General features: G+C 40.5%; 1 protein-coding gene across 4 annotated transcripts in view; it reads left to right on the top strand.

Annotated features, from left to right (window-relative positions):
* gramd4a (GRAM domain containing 4a) overlaps window positions 1-12,374 on the top strand; it is a 60,705-nt gene extending 48,331 nt beyond the window's left edge. For 3 of the 4 annotated variants that reach the window (XM_061714455.1, XM_061714453.1, XM_061714452.1), the window contains 7 exons: window positions 320-474; window positions 2,618-2,635; window positions 3,564-3,708; window positions 4,227-4,320; window positions 5,349-5,439; window positions 5,526-5,594; window positions 8,630-12,374. In XM_061714455.1, coding sequence (XP_061570439.1) covers window positions 320-474; window positions 2,618-2,635; window positions 3,564-3,708; window positions 4,227-4,320; window positions 5,349-5,439; window positions 5,526-5,594; window positions 8,630-8,740 — 683 coding nt within the window. In that variant the 3' untranslated portion in view covers window positions 8,741-12,374. The remainder of the gene's footprint in view (window positions 1-319; window positions 475-2,617; window positions 2,636-3,563; window positions 3,709-4,226; window positions 4,321-5,348; window positions 5,440-5,525; window positions 5,595-8,629) is intronic. The other variant, XM_061714454.1, reaches the window with a different exon arrangement.
* Window positions 12,375-26,111: the final 13,737 nt, after the last annotated feature.

Raw genomic sequence — 26,111 nt, 5'->3', positions numbered from 1 at the left:
GATGGAAAGGACAAAACTTATCACATGTTTAGATCTCCTACAGCAGATTTGAGTATGTTCTTTTCAAGTCTCAACCCCTGGTGTGTGGATGCAGCTGACGTTTGTGTGCAGGGGAATTGAAAGTGAAATCTAGTGAAAGACTTCTGAAGAGATGCAGAAGGCTGCATGGTGAATGCCAAGGACATAAATGATAGAAAGCTTGCTACTGAAAATGAAAGTCCTCACAAAGGGAGGTTGTTTGGAAAACAGGAACGGGTAGTTTGCTGATCTTTATTTGATTCATAACTTCCTCTTTTGCACTCTTTTTTCCTCCATGCAGGCGTCTACGCCGGTATCAAGTTCTTCGTCATAGACTTCCTGTTTAAGAGCTGTCCGAAGCTTCGGGACAAATACGACACACCTTACATAGTGTGGAACAGCCTTCCCACTGACCCCCAGCTCAAAGAGAGGACCAACGCCACGGTGTCGCGGAGGGTAAGGAGGGAACATCATACACCTACCTCATCACCTTCTCTCTCAGGGTTATTACTCCTCTAAACTAACTCTGCACTGACTCGGGAGACACAGAACAGCTTTAACAGAAACCTGCTCCACAAACATTAAACTCATTGCCTTTACAGAAAAGGTTTTTAAGTACAAACAGCTACAGGCTGCAATAAATAGAAACAGGAGCATCTAGCTAGATGCTATCTGCAGTAACATTTAGATTAGAACCAAAATCTGATGCCATTCAACTGACTTCCACGGAGTTTAGGAGACTTCATCTCCTCAGCAGGCTGATGAAAATTTAAATTGAACAATCAATGTTCAAGTCACATGCCATTCAAAGTCTTGTGTGTGGCACAAAAATGCACTTTATCTTAGGATTTAAAGAGAGTTAATGCTGACAATCACTGACATTCTTTTAAAATACACCATATTTGTGAAATGTCATCCCTACAGGACAATCAATCTCACATGCCAATATATTATCAAGCAATTAAGTTTGGTTAAGGGGAAAAAAACTGGTTAATTTCAACAATGCTTCAAGTGTAGAGAGCAGCTGCAGTTTCTCATTGGTGGGCTTTGACAATATAACTACATTTCAAAGCCAATATTTCCAAATAGTAATGACCAAACTTTATAGGCTCATCCGTAATGTCCTGTGAAAATGGACCTAATCTGAAACCAGCTGCCCACTAGATGTCTTTTTAATTAGTAAAGGTTCATGGAGATGGAAAACTAATTATTGCTTCATTGATACCATGTACATTACCAAATCAAATGGCTTTACAGTCACATTTCTATTTATTCAGTGTTTCTAATAACATAGGTGTGGGAATATGAACTTGTCATGAAATGAGCTGTTTATTACGACGGAGTATTAGGGCCAAACGAAGACGAAAATAAAATTGGAAATTAGGAGAATAAAGTCGCAAAATTACGAGAATAAAGTCGTAATATTACGAGAATAAAGTCGTAAAATTACGAGAATAAAGTCAAAGCCTAATGTTGCAAGAATAAAGTCGTAATATTATGAGAATAAAGTCTTAATATTACGAGAATAAAGTCGTAAAATTACGAGAATAAAGTCGTAAAATTACGAGAATAAAGTTATAGCCTAATGTTGCGAGAATAAAGTCGTAATATTACGAGAATAAAATCGTAAAATTACAAGATTAAAGTCATATTGTTGCGAGAATAAAGTCGTAATATTATGAGAATAAAGTAATATTACGAGAATAAAGTCGTAATATTACGGGCATAAAGTCGTAAAATTACAAGATTAAAGTCATATTGTTGCGAGAATAAAGTCGTAATATTACGACTTTATTCTCTTAACATTAGGCTATGACTTTATTCTCGTAATTTTACGACTTTATTCTCGTAATTTTACGACTTTATTCTCGTAATTTCCAATTTTTTTTTTTGTCTTAGTTTGGCCCTAATACTCCGTCATAGTTTATCCTCTACAGAAATCATTGATGAAAACTTATTAAAAGAGCTGGGCTTTTTCTTTTTATTACTACCAATTGGTCAGAAAACGTGCACATACAGTATAAAGCCCTTGTAGGCTCTATGCCCCCCCCCCCCCCCCCCCCCCCCCTAAAAAAAACTAATAAAACCAACCTGAAAACCTCAACTCACTTCATCGTTCTGCCATTTTTTGAAAGTAGCAGGGGGGTGTTGAAGCCATTCAGCCATGGGTACCTATCACTGCAAATGTACTTGAACCCTCATTTTTGTCCTCATTGGACATTATTGACCAGTTAATCTAATCTTAGTTGAAAGTTAAAATCAAAAGCATTTCTGTTGGTTAAACTGGAGGTAGAGTCAGATGTTGGGATGGCGGTGTGGGTGGAGCTCGTCCTTCAGCTTCAGCCTTTCATGTGGTCTCGCTGCCACTCGCCCCCCCCGTGGTGGGACAGTGAGGAAAGAAGAGATCAGTGATGGACCAGAATATCATCCCTCCGAGTCCTCAATAATACATCACACAGCAGCCACTCACTGTCTGTTGTTGCTGTGTGGACACCAGAATGTGTGTGTGTGTGTGTGTGTGTCTCACATGAGAGTGTGAGCATGTGCGTCCCTGCCGTGGCCTCAGTCACAGGTGTACTCTGTCGTTTCTCTCTCTCAGCTCTCCTGCATTGAGAAGGTAGGAGCTCTGGTGTGCCTCCCTCTGGTCCCCCTCCTGTGCCTGGGTGTGCTGCCAGCTCACCTCAAAGCGCGCGTGTGTGTGTGTGTGTCTGCGTGTGTGTGTGTGTGTGTGTGTGTGTGTGTGTGTGTGCGCGATGTGTGACGTGCCTTGTGATTGTGAGTGGATGTGTGAGCGAAATGGATCAAAATGTCAACAGGAGTTCAGCAACTACATAAAGTTTTGGTATTCTTTTTTAAAAATTGGCCCGGACAGGTATAGCTGCTCTGACACTGCTGACATTCTGACTCCGTGGACATACAGTAGATGCCGTGTGAGAGGTAGAAGTGTCGTAGTTGAGATGCACTTAGACTAGTTTGATTAGACTAGTTTGATTTGATGTTAGTTAGTTAAGAAAATCCACCCTGTTTCCCATCAGACATAATGATTAACCCTGAAACGTGATAGGTTAGTTGCAGAACTTTGTTTTACGTAAGAAAAGACCTGAAGGAATGAGTCAGCACATGTTTCCAGTAAGAGAATCCATCATTTCCATCGACTAACAAATGTTTCTGTGTAATTACGGATGCTGAGTGAATGATGACCTCACTCTCAGCTTTGCACGTTCCACCTGAGCCTGATGCAATGAAGTGCACGTGCAGCGATGCACATTATGCAGCATTTAAAAGTTGAAGAGCTTTTTTCGTTTGTTTTGTTGTTTGTCCTGCAACTGCAGTAGCTCTGTGAAGAAGTGTTTTACAATAATATGAACTGCTTTTCTTTTGTCTTCTCCTCTCCCCCTTTTCTCCCTCCTTCTTGTCTCTTTAATTCACTTGTGCTTTCCTGTCATCCTGTTGTTGTTGTCGTTGTTGTGGGTTTTTTTCTACCTCTGTTTTCTTTCTTCCTCCCCCCCGCCCTTTTTTATCTTCCCCACCTCCCGTCTCTGCAGGTGCAGCCGGTGGTGTCCCGGAGCAGCCTCGCCACCATCCAGTGTGGCGTGAGCAGGGAGGAGGAGACCGGTCGCTCTCACAGCACCAAGAAGGGAGCCTTCCACGAGATCTTCAACCTGTTGGAGTCAGAGCGCCCTCTGGCGGGTGAGACTGCTTACTACAGCTTTTTGAAAATACAGGACTGTCTCAGAAAATTAGAATATTGTGATAAAGTTCTTTATTTTCTGTAATGCAATTAAAAAAAACAAAAATGTCATACATTCTGGATTCATTACAAATCAACTGAAATATTGCAAGCCTTTTATTATTTTAATATTGCTGATTATGGCTTACAGTTTAAGATTAAGATTCCCAGAATATTCACATTTTTTGAGATAGGATATTTGTGTTTTCTTAAGCTGTAAGCCATGATCAGCAATATTAAAATAATAAAAGGCTTGCAATATTTCAGTTGATTTGTAATAAATCCAGATTGTATGACATTTTTGTTTTTGTAATTGCATTACAGAAAATCACAATATTCTAATTTTCTGAGACAGTCCTGTAAATAAATTAAAACTTTCGTTTTCAAAGGCTGTACACTGAAACATGATCTAGTTGCAGAGTATCAAGGATTTCTGTCGTTTTAAGCAAACAACGTTCTCCATGTTGTGTGTTCTTAGTGTGTGAGAACGGCTGGAGGTGTTGCCTGATAAACAGAGACCGCAAGATGCCCACAGACTACATCAGGAACGGAGTTCTTTACGTCACAGAGAAGTAAGTGCATCAGTCTCTGTGGAAAGCGCATTCAATAGTCAATTCAATTTTCTTTTTTTTTCTTCTTTTTTCTCTTTTTTTTTAATACTTTTTATTTTGTCTTTTTCAAGTTTCACAGAAAGGAAAGAGGAAAAAATAATAAAAATAAATAAAAATACAAAATGATAGTAACAATTATAACATCATAACTTCCTGGGGGAGATTTAGTATTTTGCCATTCTTTTCTTTCCCTTCTTTAATGGCATGGCTGGGATTTGACCTTAAATGTAGACAATTTTTGCCACTTTTGAGCAAAATCCCTTCCTCTAATTCTCAAACAAAAAGTCAATTTTTCCATGGCATATATTTCTTCAACAATGTCGAGCCATTGTCTCAGTTCTGGGGGATCTCTTCTCATCCAGAGTCTTGTCAGGGCCTTCTTAGCAGCAACAGTCAATATTTTGAAGAGGTAGATGTCTCTCTTTTCAATTAAGTCCCAGATATACAGTCCATGGGTCTTTAGGTATTCTTAGATTTACAATTTCCTCCGTTGTTTGGATAACATTATGCCAGAATAATTGTATTTTTGGACCTGTCCAAAAGATATGAGAAAAATTGGCTACTACATGATCACACCCTCGCCAACAATTCTGTTTTTGTTGTGTTTGTTTAGTCTTAATGTGTGGAATGATAAAAAAGCGTATGAGATTTTTCCATCCGAATTCTCGCCATCTTCTCGAACTAGTTGAAGATTGCTGTGTGTTGCACATGGAGGCAATTCAATTTTCAATTCAATTTTATTTCTATAGCGTCTATTACAACAGAAGTTGTCTGTAGCATCTTTCCAGAGACCAGAACATGACCCCCGAGCAATTATTACATAACATAAACAATGGCAGGTTAAAAACTCCCCTAGTGGGAGAAAAACCTTAAGCCAAACAGTGGCAAGAAAAACTCCCCTTTAGGAGGGAAGAAACGTTGAGCAGGACCAGGATCATAAAAGAGATCTGAGACTGCCTATCCTAACCCCTCTCTCTTCTCTCCGTCAGTTACTTGTGCTTTGAGAGCTCCAGCTCCCGGTCCAGCTCCTCCAAGAAGAATAAAGTCATCAAGCTGGTGGACATCACAGACATACAGAAGGTTTGCACCGTTTTCTTGGTCCTGGAGACACTGAAGCATGGATGTGGAAGAGTTGAGATGAAAACATCTGATCTTCTCCTTCACAGTACAAAGTGTTGTCAGTCCTGCCAGGAAGTGGGATGGGAATCTCCATAGCCACTCCCTCCACTCAGAAGGTAAAGACTGCTGTCTATACTAGACTACTAGTATATGTTTGTCTTTTTACTCAACTTACCATTTACAAATTAACAAAATGCGGTGAATAACCTTTTGCTGCCTTTAGCTGGACACTGCAGAGATGTATTTATGGTAGGATGTCCAGGTCAGCTGTTAAGATTGGAAGTAAAAGTTTGGCTTTGCACATTAAAATCATGTATAAAACTCAGATTTTAATTCAGTCTCTGATCTGGAAGCTGGATTTGTTCTGTTATAAGTTTGCTCAGTGATGAGGGGAAAGTTGAGGGTGGTCTGAGTTTTACGGGTTGCAGAAGTTCTAATCTACATTAAATCATATTTAGTAGTTTGGGTTTTCATTTGGGTTTTTGTGACATGAAAACTTTGTAGTGATGGATCGGAGCCATTTCCTCATCTGTGCCAACATTAAACCGATTTACGAGCTCGTTGAATCAGGCAACACAAGTGAGAGAGTTGAGCAGGGTACAAGGCCACGACGCAAACCAGAAAACCCAGCAGGTGGGATCAATGGTGAAGTCTCAGGGATGACACATGAATCCAAATCATCCCAAACTTGTATCCCTTTGTTAAAAAAATTATGTCTTCAATCCAGTCTGTCCCAAGAAAATGGCATTTGATAAACCTGGTCAGGGTGTAACTCACAGCTGAGGACGGCTGTAAGCTGAAACGCGTCAGATTTCCTGCTGCTGTGCAGTGATTTAACCATTTATTAAAGTTTTGTACTTAAAGTGAGTGCTGTCGGATTTTGATTTTTTGATATGTTTTTTGGACTGGCACCCGGTGACACACTTTTGCTCTTTTTGAGTGAGCACGCCAAGTCTGCCGATTACTGATATTTTGTAACTCACAAAGAAACATCTGATCAGATAGCAGGTCATCATTTCTACCTTGTAACGTTTTCTCCTCCTCTTAAAGATGAATGTTAAATCATCCCAGTCGACCAAAATAATGAGTCTAAGTGTGTTTCACTGCAAAAACTCAAAATCTTAACAAGAATATTTGTCTTATTTCTAGTTAAAATGTCTCATTTTCAGTAAAAAATCTCATTACACTTAAAACAAGACTCATCACTGGAAAAAAACAACAATTTTAACCTGTTTCAAGTAGATTTTCACTTAGAATAAGTAGAAAAATCTGCCAGTGGAACACGATTTTTTTGCTTGTAATGAGAAGATAAATCTTGTCCCACTGGCAGATTTTTCTACTTATTTCAAGTGAAAATTTACTTGAAAAAGGTGAAAATTAAAGTTATTTTTCTGGTGATGACTCTTGTTTTAAGTGTAATGAGATGTTTTTGACTAAAAATTAGACATTTTAACTAGAAATAAGACAAATATTCCTGGTAAGATTTTGAGTTTTTGCAGTGTAGACATTCATGTCAGTTTCAACAGCGCACACTCTTAAAGGAGCGATAACTTTAAGAATTTCAGTTTATTACTTGCTAATTGTACAGCTTATTTTATCACAATTAAAATCAAATTACATTGACAAATAGGGGACAAGTTTCCATCCATATTTTGCGTTCATACAGCCAATAGAGGAAATAAGAACAGACCCTGGACACTCACTGTTTCTCTACGGGGAGCAGATATGTTCTTTGTCTGCTGTCATGACTGACAGACGGGGTCAGACAGTCAGGCTGTTACGGCTGAAGACACATCAGCGTCACAGTAACAACTGGAACACGAACGAGCCGCTGATGGGAAATAAACCGTCATTAACTCTGTTGACCTGCAGCAGCCTGAACTCAAACCATCTGGGGAACCTGCGGCGGCTGATTTGTGGGAAATCAAAGGCATCAAGGGAGACCGGTGTCTTATTTTTGTTCCAAAGCCTGAACATCTGCTCTCCTGCCACGATGGAGGCTAAAATGATCAGTGTTTTTGAAGCCGGTGAACATTTCTCTCAGGGAGGGGATCTGGAGTCCACAAGACTGAATGTGGGATTATAATTTCCTGAAACTCCACGGGAGAAACCCCTGCAGCATGTTTCCCCCTGCAGCATGTTTCCCCCTGCAGCATGTTTCCCCCTGCAGAGCCTCCTCCAGCCTCCCTCCAGAGTCTCTACCTCCTCCATGAGAGCACTTGGATAGCAGGATTGATTCAGAGCAGCGATGATGAGGATTTTGCCTTGTTAAAAATAGGAAAAGTTGTAAAAGATGAGTACTACTTGTACGTTTTGACCGTACAGAAACGTAATTCTGTTTCTGTGAAATAAGACCTGGACACAGGCATTGTGGCATAGAATTATCAAATTGGTTTAATTCACAGTACGAATTGTTACAGATTACTTTTGTAATACTGTATTTGACCCGGTCTTTGTACGTTTTGACCGTATACACTGCAAAAACTCAAAATCTTACCAGGAATATTTGTCTTATTTCTAGTTAAAATGTCAAATTTTTAGTCGAAAAAATCTCATTACACTTAAAACAAGACTCATCACTGGAAAAAAACAACAATTTTCACCTGTTTCAAACAGATTTTTACTTAAAATAAGTAGAAAAATCTGCCAGTGGAACAAGATTTTTTTGCTGGTAATGAGAAGATAAATCTTGTCCATCTGGCAGATTTTTCTACTTATTTCAAGTGAAAATTTACTTGAAACAGGTGAAAATTGTCAAATAACAAGTTATTTTTCTGGTAATGACTCTTGTTTTAAGTGTAATGAGATTATTTGACTAAAAATGAGAATAGATAAATATAAAATAAATAGAAATAAGACAAATCTTCCTGGTAAGATTGTGAGTTTTTGCAGTGTAGAAACGTAATTCTTGCCATTTTAAGAATGAGATGTGTACCTGCTGTACTGCTGTACTTTTTAACAACTTGTGCTTTCTATTATGTTACCTTTTTTCTTATCATTTTATTTGTTATTTACTGTTTAATTGTGTCTTGCCGCTTTTAATGTTGACGTAAAGCACTTTGAATTACCTTTATTATTATTATTTATTACCTGCTATACAAATAAACTTGCCTTGCCTTACTACTTGCTTAAATCCCTGTGTCTCTTGCAGCCATTGGTGTTCGGTGCCATGATCCACAGAGACGAGGCTTTCGAGGCCATCTTCACTCAGTACATGAAGATCATGACCACCTGTAAACCCCCGGCCAGCGCGGAGCTCTAGAGCGCCTGCGTGCCGCCACAGACCCGGAGGCGCCGCCTCCTGGGCTTCACCTGAACTGGAAGACGGTTTGAAACGCCCCTCCCTCCGGTGACGGGCCTCAGCTTCCTCTGGGACGGTCGTGGCCTGGCTCCAGTTGGTGAATCCCGTGTTTAGACCGACGCCTGAGGATCGGGGTGGTTTTTATCAATGGCCAGAGGGCTGCAGAGGGGCTGGCTCTCCTCTCCCCCTCCCGGACCGGCCGGATCACTCATTTCTGTGTTAGTGTGAGTGTGTGTGCGCCGTTGTGTCAGGTGACTCCATCTTCCTTTCTCCCTCCGTCAGCGGAGCTAAGCCCGCCGTGTTAGGAAGACTTAAACGGACTCTCAACCTGGATGTAAAGTTACTATCTTGAGAAAAAAAAGAACTAGCAGATATAATGTTATTTTTTTTCTAGTTTTGTTTTTTTTTTTGTTTTCTTTCTTAGTTTCCAATCGTGTAGGAACAAATGTACGTTATGGCTCTATAACTCACAGCAAACTCATTAATGTCGTTATATTGGTGTTAAAGTGGTGCTTTGTCAGCACAGCTCAACAGAACTTAAGATGTGCACATGTCTGAGTCGTCCGCAACTGTTATTTATTTCTGTTAGCCGTGAAAACGTCAGGTTTCTTCTTGACGGATGCCAAGCCTTCCTGTTAGTTTACATCGCTGCTGCGTTTGTCTTCGTTCTCCTTTTTTCTGCCTCGTTTCAGCAGGGACAGCAGATCTCACCATCCTGAACACGCATTGTTCAGCATTTGCTTCTGTGTTTGTGAGCATACGTGAAATTCGCCGTGAGCTTTTTGCCTTTTTTTCTGTCTTTAACAGCCTTTTTGGGTGTGTAGCTGGTGGTAGAGGACACTGACGTGTGGCACAGTTGGAGAACCATGTTTAAACCTCTACTTGTTGAGGCAAAAACTGTATAAAGAGAGCTTTCTTTGTTTTCTGCACTTTACTAGAAGTTTGAACTGGAACTGTTGAGGTTTTTGTTTGACCTTCAGCTAGTCTGTTAGCAAAAGTATCAAAGCTGCCAATCAAGTCCTGTTCCTGCTTGAGGTTAAATTAGAACAGTTGATGCTTCACTTAAAAGTTGGGTAGGATACCTTTTAGTTTCTACTTTTTGTTTTTGTATGTTACCTGAAATTTGCGCTACACACTGATGACGAGCCATTAAATGCTCTCACATCAAAACAACCAAAAAAGAACTGAATCACCGGTAGAAATGAAGGAAGGGTCTTTCTGACATCTCCTATCCAACCTTTATCCTATCCAAGTGTCTTTGGATGTTATAATATATATTTTGTAGTTTTATTTGAAGGAATATTTTGATCACTTTCAGGAAGTTTCCTCTAGCTCTCGCAGTCTTCCGTCCCGATTATCACACCTCTCTTCTAAACTGACACCAAGGAGTTGGTTTTTTTTGTGTTTTTTTCATATTAAGATATCACGTTTCACTTCATTTGAAGTAAAATCTGATTATTTCCATCCCTACGATTGCTAGAAAGAACCCAGGGTAACTATGGACTCCCATCCTGGTCGTCTCGTATGACGGGTATCGCTTTATGGCGCTACGCCACACACAAATGATGGAACTACTGTAGCCTATGGGGCTGACAGACTAAAACAGGTAACCATGGAAAGGTTCATGGAAGCAAGTTAATCTCCAAACCTGCCCGTGTCCCAATTAAAGGCAGGGTAGGATTCTTGGATCACCTCCCATCTGTTTATTATATAAATGAAATGATCAACAAAAACGGGGAGGGCTTCATCCTCTCACCAGTACAGAAGAAGGAAAAAGCCTCCCCTTGATGTCACACTTCGTTATCCCCCGTCGTCGGTGACGGCTGGAGCGATGTTGTTATGGTTTAGGGAGGCGGCTGCCTGAACCTCGTTTCCACCTCACGGAGCCAGGGCTGTGCCTGTGTTTGTGTGCGTTTGTTTTTTCTTTTAATGTAGTGTTTTTCTAACGGTGCACTCATTAGATGGGCAGCTAGCGGAGGAGATGCTCTCTGAATGTGACAAAGTTCTCCGGCTTACCTCTACCTTTTATTATTCAGTATTTCTAAGTCCCAGTAAAAGAACAGGAACGATTGTGGTCGCAAACAACTTCTAGATATCTTAGCATCTCAATATTTCAAAGCTAGAAATTCAAATCCAAGTGTGTGTTCAGGCTTGTTGGTCAATGTTATTAAATCTAGATTAATCCCTTCAGGCCCCCCCAGCACTCTTCTAGTTGCTCTACATGTGGGCTTTTTGTTTTAAAAATGCTAGTATTTGTGTGTACGTGGCTAGACGTGAAGACTGATCAGAATATTTCAGCGTCACTTTATTTTGAGACACCGTTCACAGGAACGAAGCTGGTCTTTGTCCCTGCAGAACGGCACCATGTGTAGAAACCGAATGCCAAACTGCGGGAGACGTTGGTTGGTCTCGTGGGGTGACCCGGGACCGGACGCTTCCCCGCGCTTTCTAGAGAGAGTGACGGCAGCGTAGCGCCAGTCCCCATCTCGGCAGCACAAGCTTTGATTTTCCTCCTCAACCTCATTCAACACTGTTAAAAGGGAGACCTTGACATTTTCTTTGGATCTGTTCATTTTCTTTCTCTCACGTTTGAAGTGTCAAGGCTTCTCTCACGTACCGCTCCTCTAGTGGCGGTCGAGCCGAAGCAGCCGGGCTGGATATGAAGCTGCCGGAGACGCGGCAGACCAGTTCAAACAAAAAAAGTTTTTTTTATTTCAACTTATTGGTCATAGCTATTGTTTTTTTTTCTTCTTCTTCTTCACGTGTATGTTTTAGTTTATTTTCAGCTGCCTTCCCAGACATGGATTTTAATTTTAGTGGAGGATTAACCGGATCCATGGACGGGGACACCTGTCGGATATTTGAGCAGGTGGAATCTGCGGACTCACTGTGTGATTAGACGGCTAGTCGTAGCCTCCAAGCTTTTACCTGAAGCCTTTTTGTGATCTGTTGAACATGAGGCGCGGCCCTCCGGGGGCCCCCGGGACCCCCGACCAGGGCCGCACTCGGATAAAGCACAGAATGTATCACGTGATAAATGTCGAGCATTTTGAATTTTTCTTTTGCCAAAACTTTTATTTTTCTGTCTGCCATGTTCTGCCTACGCTCATGTTTACAGATGGTTGTAAGATATTCTTTTTTTTGTTGTTTTTTCTTTTTTCTTTTGGCTGAAATTAAGCCAGTTTGAATTCCTGAATGTGGAGTTATGAAGACTGGACTGCTGTTGTTGAATTAACGTCTCCTCTCATTGGCTGTGCACCCGTCACGACTCGTCCCTGACTGGAAAACGCCGGTCAGAGCAGTATTTTGCAACACTTGGTCGTATTTCAGTGGTAGTTGCTGTAAATGCCAGATTCACGTGTTTCATTAGACTGGAAAGACAACATCACTGCTGTTGACACTTTGTCCATGTGGTTCATGCAAATATATCAACTGTGTATTTTCTGTCCAGCCAGGGATTTATTTTTGCACCATTCAGCGTGAAAAATTAGTTTAAATGCCAAAAGCAACCTTTTTTTTCTTTTTTAATTCTCGAACATGCATTATTTTATTGGACGAAAAAAACACGTCAGATGTTTTTTTTAAATGTCTTTATGGGAAAGTTGAAAATTATATATATATTTTTTACCCGCTCTAGTGCAGGGCAGGCCTTGATAATTATTTTTTATTTTTATCTTATTATTAAAGTGGAAAATCTATAGCATGGATGTAATGCTGTTGATGAAGTATTGTTCGAAGGCAACAGATTTATAGTTTATTTTGCTAGAAGGCTCTAAATGAGAGTAAGTTGACCAGCTGCCCCGTACGATGAACACAGAACCAAAGCAGGATTTTATTTAATTTTTTTGACTCAACAAAGACAAATTTTCAACAGATGTTTACTGTAATGTCTTGTTGGTCTGACAGTGACAATGTTTAATTCGGACTTAGGGGCTTCTCTTAAGATAACGATCGTTTGTGGCAAAGTTTCAGTGCTATGATGGAATGCTGCAGGTTAGGTTACCATGGAAACCATCAGCTGCCGGTCCAAGCCCTGAACATGGAGCTATTTATGGAAAGCAGATCAGCATCTTCTCCATTACATCCTCCTCTATTATTATTATTTTTTTTTACACTTAATGATTCTCCAGGGATGTGTTGGCGGTGAGCAGGAGACCAGGAAGACGCAGCGTCTCTTCGTCTAGTTGTCGACTGCTCTGGCCGAGCTGCCAAAGGGATTCCTAGGACCTGGTCAAAAACAGTGGTGTTGTCTTCTCCAGGTCTCGCTCTTCATAAGCTCGTGTCCTCACTGTTTGATTAACTGTGCAGTCCTTTAATTGCGTGTCAGTGTTAATGAAAGTTTTCCAAAGGCATTTCAACATCCACCCACTGAGTGTTCACTACTTAACCGTCTCATTTTGGACAAAGCGCATATTAATTTTCTCAAGGCTAGAATAACTGACATGAGTAATTAAAAACAAGGACAGCACTCAGAATATCTGGTCAGTTTATTGTAAATGGAAGTGTTGGGAGACCTGCAGTCATTAGGGTGTAATTTATCACTGACAGCAGCTGTAATGGCCTCTTCTTTTTCTTTTTTTTTTTTTTTGTTCTTTTTTTCTTTTTCTCGTCTCAAAGAGGAATTTGTATACGATGTTATTGAAATGTACATTGAAAAAGAAACCACTGAGTTTTTAAAAAGACATGTCTATTGTAAAACCATAATGTGATGTACATTTTTTAATTTAAGTAAAAGAATTTAAGGTATCTTCATGCCTCTGGCTTCTTGAGTTTGTACTTCTCTGCTTTGAACTGGTGAACTGCAGTGCCCATGATGGGCCACATGGTGGCAGTAAGGGACTTTTATGTCAACACACTGTTATGGGCGGTTTTCTCTTTACCTCAGTCCACCAGAGTGAAGTCAATCAGCTGCTCGACTTTCTTCAGGATACTTCTGTAGATTTTAGTCACTGTGTTAGAATAATGACGATGATCTGGTGTGTTTACGTATTTCGAGTCTGCTCTCTTCAGTAGAGGTGGCTGGATGTCAAAGAAATACGGTGGTCAAGAGAATCAGATTTTTACATTGACAATCCCTCTCCTATTAGTCAGGCACTCACCAGGCTATGAAGACTTAAATATAGAAATCACATAATGACCCACAGTGTCATGAAAACTGATGGATATCTTTGGAGGGAAACCCAACTCAAACTGATACTTTCCTACAACTTAATGTCAGTGTTAATATGAAGGTCTGAACCAGACTACTACTACTACTACTACTGCCAGCCAACGTCTCTTGTTACTGGCATGCTTGAGTTGATAAAAACTGGTGCATTTAAAACACCATAAAGCATTCTTGCATGGGTATCAAGAGCCAACAATCAGACTTTCAGGTTGGAGCCAATACAGAAGTGAGAAGAGTTGCAGTTCCTTGACTGGCCACTGGAGGGTTTAACTGGAGGCTGGCTGTAAAAGCAAGTCGATCTTCATTGAATCACATATTAAAATACACAGGTTTTGACATGTCTGGAATGAATCAAGAAAATGAAATAGAAATGGAAAAATGGCAATGTCCAATTTTGCAGAAGAAAAACAAACAGCCGGGCTCTAACAATGTTTGTTTCACATCCATGGCAGTTGTTCAGGTGGTGGATTTAGTTTTACCGCATCAGGTAAAATTAAAAAAGCAACACATTTATGTATAATTAGGGGTGTGGTCTTTTGATTGGCAGCTAGAACAGCAAATAGTGAACTGTCATCACATTTGCCGCCCAGTATTTACAAGTGTAGTGACTGAGATGTGACTAGTGATTATAAAAAACAACAAAATAAACTGCCATAGCTAAGCAGATGGCACCAGGAGACAGAGCCTCCTGTACAGGCTCTTGGTAATTGCATTGAGGAGATTAATGACTGGATGTGCCATAACTTTCTCCAGCGAAACAAAAATAAAACTGAGGTAAATGTAAAATGTAAAGGTAATGAGTGTAGTGATGGATTCAGACCTCAATTAGGAAAAACACATTAAGGCAACAACAAAGTCAGCCTACTATCACCTTAAGGGTATAGCAGGACCTGGAAAAACTAGTCCATGCTTTCATATTTAGTAGCTTGATTATTGTAACAGCATCTTTACATCCAGCTTAAAAAGTTATTTAGACAACTGCAGCTCATCCAGAACTCTGCTGCTCGAGTCCTCACTAAGACCAGAAAAGTGGTGAAGGTGAAGGCTTGTAGCTCGTTGGTTTCTTCTGGCAGCCCCAGAATAGCCGACTCCTGCAGCCAAGTTGTCCTGCATCCTTCTGAACTGACCAGAATTGCCTTGACTCTTCAGGTGGTCGCTGAAGTGCCAAACATCTAACCTCAAGGTTGAGGCTCTTATTGCTCCGCTGACAACTAAAGGCTCCAAAAGTGAGACAATCTCCCAAATGCCCAGTTTTAGATTGAAAATTTAAATTTTTACAGCTCCAAGTTTTGTTAACTTAGTCATTTTAGTTGACCAGCTGCTCTTTGTCTGTTAGCATCACTGCTAACAGATGCTAATGGAGGCTGAAGTGTAGTAAGCGAAGTTAGCCAGGCGTTGACTTGTTTTTTGTGCAGTTTTTAGTGTCAGGATGCTGGTATGACTTCTGTTCAGTGCTTTCTCGTGACTGGTGCAGTATGTCCTCATTCATTGGTAGCTAAATGGTATTTTTGCAGCAGTGACAGCTGGGAAATGCCACCACCCAAAAAAAACAAACTGTTTTTTCATAGACTATGTTGGATGAACGGATTCTTTAGAAATAAGCAGTTAGGGGCGATTGTTGACACTGCAATATATTCATAATCATGCAGTCAGTGACACAAATCACACAATCAAAATATTTATTAGCTTATTAGCTTAATAGCCAGTTTTGTAACTGGAGATGGAGTTCTAGTATCAAAACTAGTTTGTAAATATCAGAGACAGATTCAGATTCAGACTTTTATTGTCATTATACAGGGCACAACAAACTTAAAGGCAGTACGGAGTGGTGTTTTCCTTCAAAAACAGATTAAGTAGAAATAAAGTAATAAAAGTAGAATAGGTAGCCTATAAATGAAATAGAATAGTACAAAATAAAATAGACACTGTAAAAAGAACGGTATATGTACAGTAAAAAGTGTCATTAAAAGAGTTTGTCCAGTCCACAGCTCAGGGAGGTGAATCAGGGTGAGCAGTGTGGCGTTAAGCAGGGGTGCCGCTGCAGCTGCTCCAGGGTGGCCCGCTCCGAAGGGTCCACAGCCAAACACAGATTCAGTAGGTCCAGGCAGCCTGGAAGAGAGGCCACAAACATTACGGATCAGGAAATACTCTCACCTATTTCTGGGAGATTCCGATCGTCCCCAAAACAGCCTTCTCTTACCGGGCGACAGCTCACTGCTGAATCTGTTTTCCTTGCAGATGAACTCGATGGTGGTAAATTGTTGAAGTCCATCCAGCATAAAATAGAGCAGAGCACCTAACTGCCAGACTGTGGTGGGGCCAGCTTCGTAGCTGTCACACAGGTAAAACTCTGGGGGCGCCAAGTCTAAGGTTCCTACAAGCCAGGAGGAAGGAGAAGTTAAGGACCAGGCACGAAGATCAGCAGAGGAACGGAGAACGGGAGTCAGACGTACCGGCAAACTCGTGGTAAACTTGGTCAGTCACGATGCAACTACATCCGAAGTCTATGATCCTCACTCGAAGACCGTCGGAGCCGGTCTGTATGAGGGTGTTCTCCGATTTGATGTCTCGATGGAAGACTCCGTTGGAGTGCATGTGCATGACTGCATCCACCACCTGCTTCATGATGCTCTGAAACAAGGAGATACACGTGGGTTAAAGAGCTGCAGGAGGAGCTGGTTCCGCTCTCCGTGGAAGCTTCAACAAAGCAGGTTTCCACCCAGCTTCAGTACCAGAGCCGTGTCCTCCTGCAGGGGACCATCGTTGTTCATGATGTAGGTGAACAGGTCCACGGAGGGAACTGGTCTCTCCATGACCAGGAGAACCTCCTGCTCCAGGTCATACCAGTCCAACAACGACACGACTGCAGATTTCCCCTGCGAAGCCGGTCGGCCTGCTGCTTTCATCATGAGGAACACCTCCAGCGGGACCTGGTGCACCTTCCCAAGGTGGAACTGAAATGTGAGGAACAAAACAGACGATGAAGTAGATGCGGTTTCGTATGTGTGACTTCTTGATCGTCAACAACGTAACGGGAGAACAAAACTGAGGATCAGACTGCTCACCACTGGTCGAGTCTTCACAATCTTTTTAGGGATGTGTTTGATGGCCACCTGCAGGTCAGAGTCAGCAGTGTGTCAATTAGAGATGGTACTCATGAGGCTTTAGAAGAGAGGTGTGATACCTACCGGGAAACGATCAGCTCTTCTTCTCCCAGAATAAACTGATCCAAAGCCGCCTACCCCGAGAATCTCAAGCTGCAGGTACGTTGCTTCAAAATGTGCTGCAGACACAAACACGGACACATTCACTACAAGAGTGAAGAACCCCTCCATGTCTATAGTTGGATAGGTGGTGAGCTAAATATGACAGTAAAAGGTCCTTCATGTGTCTTCAGACCACCATGAATGTACCTCTCCTCTCTGTGTTTGACATGTAGGTGTTCCTGTTGTCCTGTCGGGGGGTTGAGGGGTTGCTGGAGCTTGGCTGGACATCACAGCTACCAGGGGTCTCTGTGGTCGACAGCCACTCGGTACAGCTCTCCCTCTTCCTCTCCTTGACGGTCTCTGCTGAGACAGCAGCAGGTTCACCTCCATCCCTGGACCTCTTTCCAGGGGCCTCTGGAGGCCTGCTGGCCTTCCTCTTAATGGCAGGAACCCTGTCATCCTCCCAGAGGACGATGATGGGTTTGGTGGTGCTGCCACCGCCCTCTGAAACCAGGAAAAGAAGCTCATATTAACTTGGATGCATGTAGTAAAACCTGCAGTCCTGACATCAGAGAGTTCATATTTGATCTCTCTCTTTTATAAAGTTCTGCATTATTACAGTTATATGCAATTATTATTATTAACTGAATGTGTTAAGTTCTTGGCTGAATATGAATAACTATGTTTATCATAACTTCAAAAAGGTTTGGCAGTGAAATATTCATTTTGAATGTATTTATATTCATTTTCCAATGGAAAAATTAACAAAACCCCCCAAGTAATTCAACTAGTTAGTAACCTGTGAATACATGTTAGTAAGCAGCATATTGGCAATGAGTTTTTTATATAAATAAAATGTGAATTTAAGTCTATCCACAGTGTTTTTAGACTTTGGTTTCAAAATCTGTTTTGATTCACTAGCGACTCTGAAGCAGCACACATCAGCATCAACCTGCTAAAACCCCCCAGAAATAAGTCATTTATGCTGTTCGGCGTCTTAAAATCTTGTTTAACTGCAAGTAACACAGTATAAACACAAATATATGTCATTTGTTTTCAGCAGCATCCAGTAAGCTTTAACAAAGTGTGTTTCTTGACATAAAAGAGAAAAAACTAGTTTCCTAGAGAATAACAAAGACAATTTGATGATTAAAAAACAGAAAATCTTTAGTTTAAAGTAAAAAAATATGTAAAAATATTTGTTTTACTCATATTTTCTAGTTAAGTTGAGACATATACATCAATACAGACTAACACAGAGTCAACAGGAAGGTTTTTGCATGAAAAGCAACTGATGTGTCACCTGAATCTCTCTCAGAGGTTGGAAGATGGCGGACGTCGGACGACTCAAAAATCAAGTTATTCATGTTAATCTTAAACAGGAATAATTCACACGCAAACTTCACTGCTGGTATCCAGAAGTTCAGGAATTATTCACACTCAAACGTCACTGCTGGTATCCAGAAGTTCAGATCAAATGTAAATGTTGCTCACATTTACATTCCAAGCAGTTGGTTTTGGAACTCAGTGATTCCACTGTGATGCAATTTAGTTCTATGACATCACAAGGGACAACAACAACGAGGAGAATTCATTCCGACATCACCTGCTGCACACTGGTGGTAGAAAAGTTATGGTTTTTGAAAAAGGCACAAACTACCCAGAAGGGGAAAAAATAATGATGGTTTCGCTTCATTTTCTGTCAAAACACTGAATCCTTCACAAGAACGAAGCATCGTCACAACCCATCAGATTTAATACATCTCTTTTGTCCCACTTGGTGTGTTTTCACACAACCTATCAAGTCTTTCAAAATAAAGGACTTCATTGGGGGGTTTGTTGGGATTTGTTTGGTTCTGATTTCCTTTCTTACATCACATTAAGACCATGACAGCCTGTGATGCCGTCACCCCCCCCTCCAACCTGTAGCCGTATCATATTATCGGTGGAGACCAAAACTATTTTTTGAACCAGACTGTAAATATGTTCATCTCTGCTGTAAAGTTAAACATTTTTAACATGTGAGTCAGTGAATATTGACACGTTACTAGATTCAGCCTCCAGCCGTCAGCCAAAGAACTTCAACTTCTTTTTAGTTGCACATTCAATTCATTTCAAAGATCTTTATTTCAAACATGATGGCAGTATAAAGTAACAGAAATGCTTAAACATAAAATAAAAAAATCTTGATGTACTTAGAAGTTACACAAATTAATTGTAAGAATTTTACACAGTATAAATATATATTGTGGTAAACCTGAGTATAAAGTAGAAGATCCCTGAGTTTTTATTGCCATGTGCAGTTCTATGTCACTGTATATGAACACTATTTACCCTGAACCCCTGTATTCATCTATACATAAATGCGTACATTATTTATAATGTGAATTTATGTTCACCTGCGTAGAATCTTATTCATTACAAACATTCTTACTCATAAATGTTTCTACACACATTAAAGCTTACATTGGGCAGCCACCCAATCAAAATGAAACAGGAGCTAAACACCAACACCATGACGGATCTTTGGTGTCATTGTTCAGTTCTAGCTTGAAAAATGACAGTCCTTCTCTGACTTAGAGGGAGGGTTTTTGGTGACGTGCAGGATCATCTCCATGCTGCTCCAAGCTGTCGTTCCCTGCACATATCCATCTTCTCTGTGATGATACCTCGACACATCCAATGGCAGATTACCTGGCTGACCATAAAGATAGAGGAAAATCAAAAATGGTCTTGGTGAATTGTATTTCTGTTTTGCTGTATAAGTGTATTTGATAAAAATCCATCATTTGCAAAGCTATGTTAAAATGCATACTAGAGTGACATCTTGATGTGCCTGCCCGCACTGTTGTTCTGAGCATGTGCAAGAATTAAAATGGTCTGTGACAGTTGTGTGAAAGCTTTGTCTGTGAAGCTAGTTCAGGTAACCACCTGTGGGGACTGGTAAGACGCAACAGACTGCTGCAGAAATGTCTAACACGGCAACTTCTATCGGTAAATCAAAATAGTTCTTCACCCTGAATTACAGCTGTGAGTTTACAGCTTCAGCTCTTGGATGAGCCTCAACTCTCCTGACTCCTGTGTTTGAGAAAATCTTCTTTGCCATAGCTCGTTTGCTCCATCTCATCTTTACGTCTAACCACTTCCTGCAAAGCTTTGTCTAGCAACTGGTGCCCTGATGTCTCCGAGCACAGATCCTACATGAAACTCCTTCCCTTCACTGCAAAACTCAAAATCTTACCAGGAATATTTGTCTTATTTCTAGTTTAAATGTCTCCTTTTTAGTAAAAAAAATCTCATTACACTTAAAACAAGTCATTACCAGAAAAATAACTTGTTATTTCACAATTTTCACCTGTTTCAAGTAAATTTTCACTTGAAAATAATTGGAAAAATCTGCCAGTGGGACAAGATTTATCTTCTCATTACAGGCAAAAAAAATCTTGTTCTATTGGCAGATTTTTCTACTTATTTTAAGTGAAAATCTACTTGAAACAGGTGAAAATTGTTGTTTTTTCCAGTGATGGGTCTTGTTTTAAGTGTAATGAGATTTTTTTGACTAAAAATTTGACATTTTAACTAGAAATAAGACACGTATTCCTGGTAAGATTTTGAGTTTGTCCTGTAAGAAGACGGTGGCACGGTTTCTTAAAGCCTTTAAAACTAAGTTGATTTATCTATGTGGGAGTTTTGATACAAACATTAGTTAATACGTTTAAATCAGTTGGTTGGAAATTAAAATACTGATAAATAGTTAATAGTGTACACATTACATTTACAAATGATAGAAATGTCCAATGTGAAATGATGGAGGTAATATGTGCTTCATGTTCCTATCTTTAAAAAACTATGGTCTTTAAATAATTAAAACTTAATTAACAATGTTTTTAATTAGGATTTGCCGCAAATGATCTCCAAGTCTGAGTCAGGGGGTTCCAAGTCCTGGAGGGTCGCTGTCCTCCTTGTTTCAGACGGAAACACACAGACCAAATCCAGGGCTGACAGGACACAGGTGGCAACAAGCAAGTGAGACAGAGAGGAAAGATAAAACAAAAACACACAAGACTGTAAAATCATGAAATGCAGAGACTTAACAAAAAAACCTGGGAATGCTCAAGCGCATGACATTTTTGAAAGGTTAAATGTAGCAGCTCCTGTTTTCCTTCGTCATCTCCTCTATTTCAAGATGATGGAAGATAGACAGTGATGCAAACTTACACACAGTTTAGAGGCAGTTTGTAATGACTGTAAACGACATGTCAGTGTCAGCCAGCGGCCCGTCTTCCCCGCTGCTTTACTTGAGAGATTCAGTTTATTTTTAGCTTGTCTGACAGAGACGTTCCCTGCCGCGGCACCATTTACCACGTGAATCCCTGCCAACATGGTGACATGGTTTGACAACTGAGTCTCCTTGTCCACTTTAGTATTATCTGCGTGTATCACACATACATCACAACAAACACACATGCAGGCCCAGAAAACCACTTTTGGTTTACTTTTACAGAGTCCTGCTTGAGGTGCGAGACAAAACTCTTCCTGTTTGTCTCTTAACAGTTACACTAAGTGGTCATGTTGTTCTGCTAAGGACTCTTGCTTTATCTGTTAATATTACTCTTTTTTTTTTATTAAGTACTTATTTGTTTGACTAAATCAGGGGTCGGCAACCCAAAATGTTGAAAGAGCTGTATTGGACCAAAAACACAAAAACCAAATATGTCTGGAGCCGCAAAAAATGAAAAGTCTTGTATGTATAAGCCTTAGAATGAAGGCAAATGGCGAAAGGCGAAATGTTGAGAAAAAAGTCGAAATGTCGAGAAAAAAGTCAAAATGTCAAGAAAAACATTCAAAATGTCAAGCTTAATGTTGAAGTACAATCTCGAGAAAAAAGTCGAAATGTCGAGAAAAAAGTCGAAATGTTGAGAAAAAAGTGGAAATGTCGAGAAAAAAGTCAAAATTTCGAGAAAAAAGTGGAAATGTCAAGAGTAATGTTGAAGTACAATCTTGTGAAAAAAGTTGAAATGTCGAGACAAAAGTCGAAATGTTGAGATTAAAAATGAAAGGAAAAAGGAAGAAAAAAATAGAAAAAAGAAGAAAAAAAGAAAAAAAGAAAAAAAAAAGAGAAAAAAAGGAAAAAAAAGGTCAAACAATTTTTAAAAAGCTCCAGGAGCCACTAGGGCGGCGCTAAAGAGCCGCATGCGGCTCTAGAGTCGCGGGTTGCCGACCCCTGGACTAAATAAACCAAAATTAGTTGAGTGGCACCTAATAGTCACTTTTAAGGTAATTTTTACCAATTTAAATTTTATTGGGGTTTTTACTAGTAATTTAAAATTTTTGTGTTTTTAATTATTACTGTGTTTGTTTTAGCATTTATTATTTATTTGTTGTTAAACTTCTGTGAAGCACTTTGGTCAACCTTGGTGGTTTAAATGTGCTATACAAATAAAGATTGATTGATTGATTGATTGATTGATTGATTGATTGAGTGTAAGTGACTTTCAACAGAAACAGAAAAAATATTCAAAAACTTAAACTGATGAGGAGCAAGGTTTTTACTGTGAAGGAGCCTAAAACCAGAAGATATTCTCCTCTGATGTTATTTTCTCCGCCAGCAGACTAATTGGGTGGTTGTGCTGGACTCAGTGGAGACTCCAGCAAAGGTTAACCATTAATACTGGCGTCTGGGTCGAGATCTGCTCACTACAGTCTTCATTCTCAGCGTTTGCTTGTCACTGCTACACCACTTTCAAGTGGTTTTTGACGTTTGCTTGTTTTTTTTCTTCTTATTTCTGTGAAAGTTGTACCTTCTTGGATTTTGACAGGAAGCACAGATGCTGATAGATAAGAACCAGCTGACGCACGTTTCCCTGCAGCTCTCCAGCTGAACTGACACTTCAGCGGCTGATGCATGATGCTCCAGGTATTTTGACATCAATTTTTTCCGGCGCTGCTGTTTACAAGCTCGGTGAATATATTCTTAGCTTTATACTTTCTGTGTAAAAGCTTCAGAAAAACAACAACGGCCCCCAGACTGCCATGTAAAGTATTTTCAGTGAAAAAAACACCAGAAACAAACATAACACACCAATATGGAAAGTCTGAGTGGCAAAACGGTGTTATTATCGGAATCATTTTCTAAATAACCCTTTTTTCGTCAAAGCCAAATAAATCGTTGCTCTTGACTTCACCATGGCAACCACATCTGCCTCTGGGAACCGACAGCTCGTTCCATTTCGAAATGTTTTGGGAGCAAGCAAGAGACAAGTGATTTGCTGTCTCAGAAACCTCTGCTGCAGTTTCCAGGGAAGGAAAAGTGTGCTTTGGTTTTACTGCAAGGCCCCACAGGGGCGAGGAGCGCTCTGGTACGGATGGTTTTAAAACTCAGGTCCTTACTGGAAGCATGTAAAAAGCAGTTTCCAAATGCCGTCTGATAGGCTGGATGCATGAAATTACCCTGGATCGTTTACCCACAGCCTCCACGGGTCAATGTAACGTGGATGTACAACTTGGCGCTCGATTGTAGTGTTTTTTGTTCTTTAAACGTCTTTTTTAACGTAAGATAATCACGAGACATCACAAGAGCTTTGGTTAAACGGGAGCCAGTGGTACACTTCCTGCATTGAAAGGCTCATATGTGCCTTTTTCTGGAGGACTTGCCAGATTTGTTGTGCTTTGAAGAAGGATGTAGCTACACGTCCCAGCCCTCCAAAACGACTCCAAGCTCCTCGGCATTCGTCCTTTCATAAGCAACGATCTGTGTCAGCGGTTCATTTTAACAGTCGTGATCTTCAAAATTTAATCACAGCGTTTGGGCACTTCCAAATTTAGCTGCATCAAACCTGCACATCTGTTTAGTAACAGCTGGGCTTCCAAGTCTCAAACGTGACGAGGTTGCGGGGGAATTACCAAGCGTTCTTTTCTTTTATCTTTAGAAATGTTTCATTTAAAAAGTAAACTTCAACATTGTAGGATTCAACCTGTGTTTTTATTTATTTAGATGACATATAATAATACTCTCACACACTCAGTGTGCCATGTGGACGGCAGTGGACCGAGGTGACCTGCGTGTGTGGGTGTACTTGTAATTGTGTGAGCTAGGGAGGCAATTAGTCAAATAATGAAAAGGATAGCAGGTCATTCTGGCCGTAACTCACCCTTCTAACTGCTATTAGCACCCTGCACAATGACTCACACTCACACACAGAAACATAAGTCCAATCTCTCTCTAAACTAAATGTCTGCATGCTTGACAAATGCCTTCTTCTTGGATGTTGGTGGACAAAATACATGCTAAACAAACCAGTCTCTCATCATCTATCACGTCCATGAAGCCGCTCAACCTGGCCTGGGCCACAACGCTTGACGGGCTTATAGAGGAAGATTCACTTTTTTTTCAACAACTTACGCAGCAAAAACTTTTAACACTTAATTTTGATATAACGTACTTGTGTTTTGGATTCAAGCCTCGGTTCCAGCAACATTTCTCCAGCCGTAGTAAATGTAGAGGAGGATGAAGAACTGAACCATCTCCACAGGAACCCGAGAGTACAGGTGAGAGCCGAGGAGACCGGGGGACCGGCGTGGCCGGTGAGACATCCAAAGATGTCAGAGACAAGTACCTCTCACTCTTTATGGAGGTGTAAGAACAAGACGGATTAGTTGGGATGAACCATGCGGACGGGTCAGTGTAACCACTGTAGCGATCGTATACCTCAGGCAAACCAAAATGTTGAAAGAGCCGTATTGGACCAAAAACACAAAAAAGAAATATGTCTGGAGCCGCAAAAAATGAAGTCTTGTATGTATGAGCCTTAGAATGAAGGCAACACATGCTGCATGTATCTCTATTAGTTATAACTGGGGGAAAATTTGTAGAGAAAAGTTGAAATGTCGAGAAAAAAGTCGAAATGTCAAGATTAATGTTGAAGTACAATCTTGAGAAAAAAGTCGAAATGTTGAGAAAAAAGTTGAAATTTCGTGAAAAAAGTCGAAATGTCGAGATTAATGTTGAAATCTTTTTTAACAGAAATGTTGAAATGTAATATTTATTCTACACATTTTTACAGCATTGGAAAAAGTTCAGAATGTTTGTGTCATGTTTGTCCTCCTACAGAAACCACATTAACACAAAAAATATATTTCCCTGTCCCATTGATTTCAATTTTCAAACATTTTTGAAAAAGCTCCAGGAGCCACCAGGGCGGCGCTAAAGAGCCGCATGCAGCTCTAGAGCCGCGGGTTACCTGAATCAACTCCCAGGAGTCGTTTAATCCTTTTTAAAGGCTTGAACATGCAAGTTTGGTAACTGGGTCATCTACCGAACCATAAAAACATCTTCTTAAATCATCAGTGTTGAATACGCTGGTCCAGTCAAGATTCAGATTTTGATCCAGTGTCTACATCAAACCAGGACTTTGGTGGCCAATAATGCTCCATGGTAGAACTGCACAGAGCAGAACGATTTCAAACAGCCACCATACTGTTGCTTTCACCAGTAGCTGTGGGCAGAAGGCTCCTGCCTGAGGCTAGACGGCAGTGGAAGTACGTAGTCGCTGGCTGTAGAGCAGCACGTACTGTTGCAGCTGTTGGCATCATTAGACGACCAAAAACCTTGTGGAGGAACTTTGTTTCCATAGTAACGTCCGCAGCTATGGTAGTGTGAGCACTGGGGGCAATGCAAAGCCGGCCTGCTTTGCATTGCCCCCATTTTTGAAGACCTTAGTGTTCATAAATGTTGCTCAAAGCTACGGAAATGCTGGATCTCTTGCGCTTTAGTTGTTTTTAGGCAATGACTGAGGTGTTAACAGGACTATTACTGATGCTGTTAGTTTGTTGCTTCATTGTACTTCAGCAAAACATGAACTCAGTATTTTCAACTTTAAAGAGATTTATTCTCCCTTGTTTGCATGTTTTTTTAATGCATGATGCTGTAGTTAGAGTCCACTGTTCCCTGACTGTAAAT

Source organism: Cololabis saira, chromosome 23 (genome assembly GCF_033807715.1).
Source record: "Cololabis saira isolate AMF1-May2022 chromosome 23, fColSai1.1, whole genome shotgun sequence".
NCBI classification, from domain to species: domain Eukaryota; kingdom Metazoa; phylum Chordata; class Actinopteri; order Beloniformes; family Belonidae; genus Cololabis; species Cololabis saira.
This window is presented reverse-complemented; position numbering and strand designations above follow the sequence as displayed.